This window comes from Macaca fascicularis, chromosome 16 (assembly GCF_037993035.2).
Source record: "Macaca fascicularis isolate 582-1 chromosome 16, T2T-MFA8v1.1".
NCBI classification, from domain to species: domain Eukaryota; kingdom Metazoa; phylum Chordata; class Mammalia; order Primates; family Cercopithecidae; genus Macaca; species Macaca fascicularis.
In genome coordinates this window covers 3,673,719-3,684,159 of record NC_088390.1, presented here as the reverse complement: position 1 = coordinate 3,684,159, position 10,441 = coordinate 3,673,719, and the positions used below count along the sequence as shown (strand labels likewise).

The window sequence follows — 10,441 nt, the reverse complement described above, 5'->3', positions numbered from 1 at the left end:
TGGTTCGCCTTTCCCGACCAATGGGAAGGCGAGAAACCTGCATGTGGCTGAAAGATTGGCAGGCGACTCCCCGCCCCTGCCCCGCCCTCCCGAGTGAAAGCCGCGGACTTGTGGGGCCGCCGGCTGCAGACCGGAGCTGCGCGGGTGCGGGAGATAATGGCTGCGCGGCCGATCACCCTCGGCATTGACCTGGGCACCACGTCTGTGAAGGCAGCTCTGCTGAGGGCTGCGCCCAACGAACCATCCGGGTTCGTGGTGCTGGCGAGTTGTGCCCGCGCTGCGCGGGCAGAGGCGGCGGTCGAGAGCGCGGGGGCCGGGCCCCAGGTGAGGTAGCGCCCTGGGGCAGCGCCGCCTCCAGGAGCCTCCTGACCACCCTCTTCCACCCCAGGAGGCCTCCCTGACAGCCCTTCCCTCAAGGAAGTGTCTATTGCAGCTTGTCCCCAGCTTCTCCAGGGGCCCCTCTGCCTGCAGCAGCTGTGCTCATGATCCCTTAGGTCTGGTCCCGGAATCCTTCCCACCTGCTGGGACCGATCCCCCCGCCCCCCGCACCTCCACCCCGACTCTCTGGCCTCCTCTGGGGGCCTTGCACTTGGCCCTGGATCCCTGTGCCCTGTGTCCCCTGACCTTGGAGGAACTGCCCTCCTGTGTGTATGAAATGACCACTCTTGCTGCTCACCTCCCTCTCAGTCTTGCTGCTCTCCGCTGCTCACACCTGCCCTGTGACCTCAAGTTCAGGATTTAGTTTGTTGCCCAGGGCAGAGTCTGAGTTTTTCCTCCGGAAACCAGATGCCAAATCAGGCCTAACTGGCTCCTGGCTCATTCCACAGAAGCAGAATGCGGACCAAGAAACCCTTGTTCATTCAGCCGGGCCTCGCTGGCTCACGCCCGTAATCCCAGCACTGTGGGAGGCCAAGGTGGCGGATCACATGAGGTCGGGAGTTCGAGACCAGCCCGACCAACATGGAGAAAACCCGTCTCTACTAAAACTACAAAAATTGGGCGGGGCGCGGTGGCTCACGCCTGTAATCCCAGCACTTTGGGAGGCCGAGGCGGGCGGATCACGAGGTCAGGAGATCAAGACCATCCTGGCTAACATGGTGAAACCCCCGTCTCTACTAAAAATACAAAAAACTAGCCGGGCGAGGTGGCGGGCGCCTGTAGTCCCAGCTACTCGGGAGGCTGAGGAGGCTGAGTCAGGAGAATGGCGTGAACCCGGGAGGCGGAGCTTGCAGTGAGTTGAGATCCGGCCACTGCACTCCAGCCTGGGCGACAGAGCGAGACTCCGTCTCAAAAAAAAAAAAAAAAGAAAGAAACCTCGTCTCTACTAAAAATACAAAAAATTAGCCGGGTGTGGTGGCGGGCGCCTGAAGTCGCAGCTACTCGGGAGGCTGAGGCAGGAGAATGGTGTGAACCCGGGAGGCGGAGCTTGCAGTGAGCAGAGATCGCGCTACTGTACTCCAGCCTGGGTGACAGAGCGAGACTCCGTCTCAAAAACAAAAACAAAAGAATTAGCCGGTGGCGCGGTGCCTGTGATGCCAGCTACTCAGCAGGCTGAGGCAAGAGAGTTGCCTGAACCCCGGAGGCAGAGGTTGCCGTGAGCCGAGATCGTGCTATTACTCTCCAGCCTGGGCAGTAAGAGCAAAACTCTGTCTCTAAAGACAAAAAAAAAAAAAAAAAAAAAAAAAAAAAAAAAAAGAAGAAAAGAAAAAGAAACCCTGGTCAGCCAAAGACCCCCAGCCTCAAAGGCTGAGACATCCTGCAGGAAAGACACCTTGAGAGCATATAGACATTTTTTTAAAAGTCTTAAAAATTTGTTTTTAAAAAGGGTGAGGTTGATAATTATGCGCTACAACTACTGGCTTGTGAAAGCTACAAGGTAGAAATGGACAATTTCAGGATCATGGGCTCTGTTGGAGATGTAGGTGGGTTAAGAAAAGATGTTAATCTTCAGAGCTGGACTCCGTTAATTCCCTAAAAAGGAAAAGTGAACTGCGTTCAGCTAATTGGCAATAGAAATTAATAGCAAGGGACTTTCTGTGTAACCTCACATGACTTTTTCCTGGGCCTCAGCTTGTTCTCTGAGTTGAAATAGGCAGCCCCTGAGGCCCCTTTCAGCCACAAACCTTGGTTTTCTGAGTCAATATCCACTCCCAAGAGCTTTCTTTTCTTTTTCTTTTCTTTTCTTTTTTTTTTTTTTTTTTTTTTTGAGACCGAGTCTCACTCTGTTGCCCAGGCTGGAGTATGCGGTGGCATAATCTCGGCTCACTGCAACCTCCACCTCCCGGTTCAAGCGATTCTCCAGCTTCAGCCTCCTGGGTAGCTGGGACTACAGGTGTGAGCCACCACACCCGGCTAATTTTTATATTTATAGTAGAGACAGGGTTTCGCCATGTTGGCCAGGCTGGTCTCGAACTCCTGACCTCAAGTGATCCGCCCACTTGAGCCTCCCAAAGTGCTAGGATTGCAGGTGTGAGCCACTGCGCCCGGCCCAGCTTTGTTTTTCACAAGCTCTTGCCACATGCATGGACACGGTTGTTTAGGGTTCAGGGTCCATTTGGCTCAGAAGCATTTCTGAGGATAGGGATTACAGGAGCACTTTGTATCTACATAGAAACTTTCAAGATTAGTTTGGTTGGGGCATTAGGGCATATTAAAAGGATTCTTACTTAAAGGACTATGAATTGGAGGCAGAGATGGTTCTGACCCTGGTGGGGTGAGCAGGAGAGCTGGGGTTAGGGGAGAGTAGGCTCAGAAAGTGCCCCTTTCTCTTGAAATAGGGCAACCTTTTTTTTTTTTTTTTTTTTGACAGGGTCTCGCTGTGTCACCCAGGCTAGAGTGCAGTGGTGCGATCTCTGCTCACTGCGACCTCTGCCTCCCGGGTTCAAGTGATTCTTGTGCCTCAGCCTCCCAAGTAGCTAGGATTACAGGTGCGTGCCACCACACTTGGCAAATTTTTTTGTATTTTTAGTAGAGAGAGGGTTTCACCATGTTGGCAAGGCTGGTCTCAAACTCCTGACCTCAACTGATCTGCCCGCCTGGGTTTCCCAAAGTGCTGGGATTACAGGTGTGAGCCATCCCGCCCGGCATGGCCACTTCTTGAAAACTTTTCTGCACTCCCTCCCCAGCTTTCAGCGGGCTGTTCTGTGCTTTCAGGCCCACCCGGTGTGCCACACCTGTCTAATGAAGTGCTTAGCGGAGGCCAGTCATGACCCCCCACACCACATATGAATCGTGCTCTGGGACAAACAGCGCTGCTGTGATTTAGTCTGTGTAGCAGAGGGTTTCTCAACCTTGGCGCCGCTGACATTTTGGGCTGCACAGTTTTTGTTGTGGTGAGGGGTGTCCTGCGCATTGTAGAATGTTTAGCAGCATCTCTGGCCTACTAGATGCCGGCCACGCTTGCCCCTCTTCCCCAGATGTGACAACCAAAAATGTCTGCATGTTGCCAAGTGTTCTGTGGGTGATAAAACCACCCCGAGTAGGAACCAGTGATCTATAGTCATATGTGCGGCCGGGCGTGGTGGCTGATGCCTGTAATCCCAGCACTTTGGGAGGCCGAGGTGGGCAGATCACTTGAGGTCAGGAGTTCAAGACCAGCCTGGCCAATATGGTGAAACCCTGTCTCTACTGAAAACACAAAAATTAGCTGGGTGTGGCGATGCGTGCGTGTAATCCCAGCTACTTGGGAGGCTGAGGCAGGAGAATTGCTTGAACTCGGGGGGCGGAAGTTGCAGTGAGCTGAGATCGTGCCATTGCACTCCAGCCTGGTGACAAAGTGAGACTCTGTCTCACAAAAAAAAGAAATGTAACTCCTACAAATGGAGCCAGGCGTGGCCTTTCAATTTTCTAGCTGCCCTATTAAAAGAAATAAAAGGAAACAAATGAAATTAATTTTAATTGCATATTTTATTTAACCCAGTGTATCCAACACATTATCATTTTGATGTATGATAATCAAGGCTGGGTGTGGTGGCTCACACCTGTAATCCCAGCATTTTGGGAGGCTGAGGCAGGCGAATCCCTGAGGTCAGGAGTTGGAGACCAGCCTGGCCAACATGGCGAAACCGCCTCTCTTCTAAAAGTACAAAAATTAGCTGGGCATGGTGGTTTGAGCCTGTAATCCCAGCTACTCAGGAGGCTAAAGCAGGAGAATCGCTTGAACCTGGGAGGCGGAGGTTGCAGTGAGCCAAGATTACGGCACTGCACTCCAGCCTATGCAGCTATATGCAGCTCACGCCTATAATCTCAGCTACAGGGAAGGTTGAGGCAGGAAGATCACTTGATCCTAGAAATTTGAGACCATCCTGGGCAACATAGACTCCACGTGGCCATGGGTTTTAAAAAAGGATTAAATGAGATAGTGTATATTTTTTGTCATACTAGATTGTAGTCTGATGCGTGTTTTCTATTTACATCTCAATTCAGACTAGCCACATGTAGCTAACGATTTTGGTATTGGACAGTGAGGGTATAAACAAATGTCTCTTCCCAGAACCCTTCTTCCTCCCCACCACCCCCATGTCCCCACCCTGCTCTTCTTTCCTCCTTCTGGGGATCCTGCGTAGCCACCTGGCTCCTCTGTGCCCCTCGTCTTCCACTTCCTCTTGGCTGTGGTCTCTCTTGCCTGTGGAATCCTTGCTGGGCTATGGGGCTACTCCCGAGGAAAAGGCTGTGCTTCCTCTGAACTCCTTGCCCCATCCTACCCCTCCTCTCTTCCCTCCTTTCTCTTCCTTTGTTCCTGCTTGTTAGGAGCCAAGAGCTGCCCCTGACCAAGGCCGCAGGCGGACAGGGGCAGGTGAAAGGTTTCCGAGGAGGGAAAGACAGCTCTCCCTGGAGGGAAGCAAGACATCTGAGAACTCAGCCTTCGAACGCCTTTCTAAGATCTTAGCTTTGCTAGTTCCTCAGAGAGCTGACATTTAATGAGAGCTGAGCCACAACTCTCTTCCCCTTTTTTTCTTCTGAGCTTTCTGTGGATTCCTCTGTTTTTTTTTTTGGTTTTTTTTTTTTGTTGTTGTTTGTTTTTTGAGATGGAGTCTCGCTCTGTCGCCCAGGCTGGAGTGTCATGGCACGATCTCGGCTCACTGCAACCTCCGCCTCCCAGATTCAACCGATTCTCTTGCCTCAGTCTCCTGAGTAGCTGGGACTACAGGTGTGCGCCACCACACCCGGCTAATTTTTTGTATTTTTAGTAGAGACGGGGTTTCATCGTGTTGGTTGGCCAGGCTGGTCTCGAACTCCTGATCTCAGGTAATCCGCCCATCTCGGCCTCCCAAAGTGCTGGGATTATAGGCTTGAACCACTGTGCCTGGCCTTGTTTCTTCTGTTTATAGCACAGAGAATGCTGTTCTCAGCTGAGTCTGACCCCAGTGGAGGGCAGGCCCGGGCAGTTTGCTGCAACTCACCAGCAGCAGCACCTCAACTGTGAAGTTGGGGAGTGGACGCTGCCCACCACATTCCTGCTCCAGGACATCCTGGGAGGCCTGCGCCTCCCCCTGCCGGTGTGTCTGCCCCTGCCCAGTGTGTTCTCTTCTGCTTCCAGGGGCGGGAGCAGGATGTGAGCAGAATCCTCCAGGCCCTGCACCAGTGCCTTGCTGCCCTTCCCCGGCAGCAGCTCCGGAGCGTCGTGGGCATCGGGGTGTCGGGCCAGATGCATGGAGTCGTGTTTTGGAAAACAGGCCAAGGTATGCTGGGCTCCGGGACGGTCTCAGGCTGGTAGCAGTCACTTCCCGAATGAGAGCAGGGCCGCACGAGAGCAGGGCCACACGAGAGCGGGGCCGCACGGCTTTCTGAGAAGGGTCGGGTTATCCTGCACTGGGAATAGGATCTTGTTTCTTGGAACGGACGAACACGGCTGCCTCCTGCGTGGGTGGACATTCTGTTTGTACCAATGTGAGGTGAACAAGGGGACTGCCCACTCCCACGTGATCAGCACGTTATCCACGAAGAGGGATCCACGAAGAGGGAAGAGAGCGCTTTCTTGGGTTCTCCCGAAGGATTCAGCGGAGTGCCTTTTCCACAGCGTTCTCTTTACCGTGTCGGTATCTCAGAACGTTAGTGGAGACAACCAAGAGATTGGCTGTAGCCGCGGGAGATGCCAGGACACAGGGCACGCTTTTGAATTGGGGCACGTTTGTCGTTGTTTACATATTTGTGATTTTGAAAATTCCAAGGCATATCTTTTTTTTTTTTTTGAGGCAGAGTCTCGCGCTGTCGCCCGGGCTGGAGTGCAGTGGCCGGATCTCAGCTCACTGCAAGCTCCGCCTCCCCGGTTCACGCCATTCTCCTGCCTCAGCCTCCCGAGTAGCTGGGACTACAGGCGCCCACCACCTCGCCCGGCTAGTTTTTTGTATTTTTTAGTAGAGATGGGGTTTCACTGTGTTAGCCAGGATGGTCTCGATCTCCTGACCTCGTGATCCGCCCGTCTCGGCCTCCCAAAGTGCTGGGATTACAGGCTTGAGCTACCGCGCCTGGCCTTTTTTTTTTTTGAGATGAAATTTCGCTCTTGTTGCCCAGGCTGGAGTGCAGTGGTGTGATCTCGGCTCACTGCAACCTCCGCCTCCCGGTTTCAAGAGATTCTCCTGCCTCAGCCTCCCGAGTAGCTGGGACTACAGGTGCTTACCACCATGCCCAGCTAATTTTGTATTTTTAGTAGAGATGAGGTTTCACCATGTTGACCAGGATGGTCCTGATCCTTTGACCTCGTGATCCACCTGCCTTGGCCTCCAAAAGTGCTGGGAGAACAGGCGTGAGCCACCGTGCCTGGCCATATATATATATTTTTTTTTAAGATGGAGTTTCACTCTTGTTGCCCAGGCTGGAGTGCAATGGCACAAACTCAGCTCACTGCAACCTCTGCCTCCTGGGTTCAAGTGATCCTCCTGCCTCAGTCTCCAGAGTAGCTGGGACTACAGGCGCCCGCCACCACGCCCAGCTAATTTTTGTACTTTTAGTAGAGATGGGGTTTCACCACGTTGGTCAGACTGGACTTGAACTCCTGACCTCAAATGATCCACCCGCCTCAGCCTCCCAAAGTGCTGGGATGACAGGTGTGAGCCACCATGCCCGGCCGACATATCCTTTTTATGGGTTCAGTTGCTAAGCATTTCTAGTTGGTTGTCTTATGAAGGTCTGCCACAGTACAGAGGTGGATAACCTGTTCTATTTGGCCTTGAGGAGGAGAACTAAGACAGTAAAACCACAATGAGCACTTCACATGCCTGATGCCTGGCTGAGGACATCAGTTGCATGATCTCATTGGATATTCCCAACAACCTGGTGACATAGGTTACACTGTTGTCCCCATTGTGCAGGTGAGAGGTTGAGGTTCAGAGAGGTTAGAATAATATGCTCAGGGTCATATTTCAGCAAGTGAACCCCACTTTTGAATCCAAGTCTGTTCAAGGAGCTTTATTTATTATTTTTTCATTTATTTATTTATTTTGAACGGAGTCTCGCTCTGTCACCCAGGCTGGAGTGCAGTGGCACGATCTCCACTCACTGCAAGGTCCGCCTCCCGGGTTCACGCCATTCTCCTGCCTCAGTCTCCCGACTGGCTGGGACTACAGGCGCCTGCCACCACGTTGCCCGGCTAATTTGTTGTGTTTTTAGTAGAGACGGGGTTTCACCATGTTAGCCAGGATGGTCTCGATCTCCTGACCTCGTGATCCTCCCGCCTCGGCCTCCCAGAGTGCTGGGATTACAGGCGTGAGCCACCGCACCCAGCCTCAAGGAGCTTCTAAAGGCCTGGCGGGGTTGTTTTTGGTGAAGGACCAGGGCTGCAGGGGGACACAGTGGCTTAGCGAGAGACTTCCCAGCAGAATGTCCAAAGAAGGATGAGACTCCTGTAGGAAGTTGGGCGCTCCCTGTTATGGCAGGCATTAAAAAAACTTTTTAAGGCCAGGTGTGGTGGCTCACGCCTGTAAATCCCAACGCTTTGGGAGGCCGAGGCAGGAGGAGTATTGCTTAAGGCCAGGAGTTCAAGACTAGCCTGGGCAACATAGTGGGACTCTGTGTCTACAAAAGATGTGAAAATAAGTTGGGTGTGGTGCAGCACGTTTGTAGTCCCAGCTACTTGGGAGGCTGAGGTGAGAGGATCACTGGAGCCCTCGAGGTTGAGGCTGCCGTGAGTTGTGATTGCTCCACTGCACTCCAGCCTGGGCTACAGAGCAAGAGCCTGTCTCAGAAAACAACAACAACAAATCAAACTTTAAAAGAAATTGTATTGGCCAGGCACGATGGCTCACGCCTGTAATCCCAGCACCTTGGGAGGCTGAGGCGGGCAGATCACGAGGTCAGGAATTAGAGACCAGCCTGGCTAACATGGTGAAACCCCATCTCTACTGAAAATACAAAAATTAGCTGGGTGTGGTGGTGTGTGCCTATAATCCCAGCTACTCGAGAGACTGAGGCAGGAGAATCACTTGAACCCGGGAGGCAGAGGTTGCAGTGAGCCGAGATCGCGCCACTGCACTCCAACCTGGGCGACAGAGCAAGACTCTGTCTCAAAAAAAAAAAAAAAAAGAAAATATAAAATATTTAATTTAGACAAACAAAAATAGGGAGAATAGTGCTATACACCAACATATACCCATCACTCGGCTTCAACAAAATCAACATTTTACTGCAGATGAACATTTTAAGCAGATGGATGGCTACTTTGGGGGGCTGTAGTTACGAGGATTTGAACATTGGATTCATCCCTTTCTACATGGAGAGTCAGCGATTTAGAGTGCCCTGAAGTGCATGGTGACTCGCCTGTCAGTGGGACTGGCATTTAGTGATGTACCCTTTAATCACCCCCAGGATGGGGCCGGGCAATCGTAGGAGCCGATACAGACTCCTCCTCCTCCCCTTCCTCCCTCCTGTCCGCCTATCGTCGGGCCCGCCGGGACCATGGGAGCTGCTTGGCACCAAGCAGTGGCGGGAGCATAAGGCGATTAGGGTGTCAAGGCTAACCTCTCAGAGGGAGTCTAGATTGTAAAAGCTTTTAAAACTCCTTAATTTTGCATTAATGAGAATAAATGTCCTTTTAATACGAAAACCCTTTCCAAAGAGGACAGCAGAGAGCTGATGACTGTGGTCCGGTCACATGCCTTCCTTTCTGCCTGTCTCCTGGGCTCTCTAACAACCACACAAACCATCAGCCACATCGTTGGAAAGAGCTGCTTCATATTTTATCGAGCCAGCCCACATGCCTCCTGGGTTTGTTTTCTGTTTCTGGGAAGGAGGAAGCCACAGTTCGGTGACGGTGAACCTGCTTAGTGGGGTCAAGTGAAATCACATTTGGGATCCAGTCTTGCCGATTTTAATGGCAGCCTTAATTCAGTTTGGTTTCCCCACCTACAGCATATAAAGCCCTTTGCTAGGCCCTGGGGGAGAAATAGAAATGAAGGAACGAAGCCTCTACCTTCCAAAACAGTCAACACAGACGGGCAGGAGTAACCTGAGCAGAGAGCTAAGTGCTTCAGTGAGGGCACCCCGAGCGAGCCGGAGGGGAGGAGAGGGAGCGATTAGTGTCTTCTGAAAGACCTGTGGTTACGCCGGTTTCCAGACTCCATTTTCAGGCTCAGTAAAAGCAGAAGAGAAACCAGGATCATAAAAGAAAGCTAAAAGGCGAGCAGCAGACAGGGAGAAAATATCTGGTAGTGAATAGTGGACAAAGGACAGGTCAGTACATGCAAAGAACCAGTAACTAAGAGAGAATAAGCAGCCCTGTGGAAAAATGGGCAAAGGATACCAACAGGTTATTCCTAGAAGAGGAAATACGAATGGCTAGTACACATCTGCAAAGATGTTCAGCATCGTTAGTCATTAGAGCGGTGCGGATGAAAACAACAGCGCAACACTCTCCACCCATCGGATGGTAAGAAATCAAAATGTTCAGTAATGTCGAGAGTTGGCAAAGGGAGTGGAAAACTGGTATTTATTTTTGTTTTTATTTTTTTTGAGATGGAGTCTTGCTCTTGTCGCCCAGGCTGGAGTACAATGGTGCGATCTGGGTTCACTGCAACCTCTGCCTCCCGGATTCAAGTCATTCTCCTGCCTAAATCTCCCCTCCCAAGTAACTGTTATTACAGGCACCTGCCACTATGCCTGGCTAATTTTTTTTTTTTTTTGAGATGGAGTCTTGCTGTGTTGCCCAGGCTGGAGTGCAGTGGTGCGATCTCGGCTCACTGCAAGCTCCGCCTCCTGGGTTCACGCCATTCTCCTGCCTTAGCCTCCCGAGTAGTTATGACTACAGGCGCCCGCCACCAAGCCCAGCTATTTTTTTTTTGGTATTTTTAGTAGAGAAGGAGTTTCACCATGTTGGCCAGGCTGGTCTTGAACTCCTGACCTCAAGTGATCCACCTGCTTCAGCCTCCCAAAGTGCTGGAATTACAGATGTGAGCCACCGCGTCTGACAAGGTAACAGATATTGAGGATACAAATAGAAGCACTAGCA

The 10,441-nt window shown here is 51.8% G+C and overlaps 1 protein-coding gene across 3 annotated transcripts in view; it reads left to right on the top strand.

Annotated features, from left to right (window-relative positions):
- Positions 1-91: 91 nt before the first annotated feature.
- The window catches only part of SHPK (sedoheptulokinase), a 30,922-nt gene continuing 20,572 nt past the window's right edge, over positions 92-10,441 (top strand). For all 3 annotated transcript variants that reach the window (XM_065532614.2, XM_005582520.5, XM_074018237.1), the window contains exons 1-2: positions 92-324; positions 5,540-5,681. In XM_065532614.2, coding sequence (XP_065388686.1) covers positions 157-324; positions 5,540-5,681 — 310 coding nt within the window. In that variant the 5' untranslated portion in view covers positions 92-156. The remainder of the gene's footprint in view (positions 325-5,539; positions 5,682-10,441) is intronic.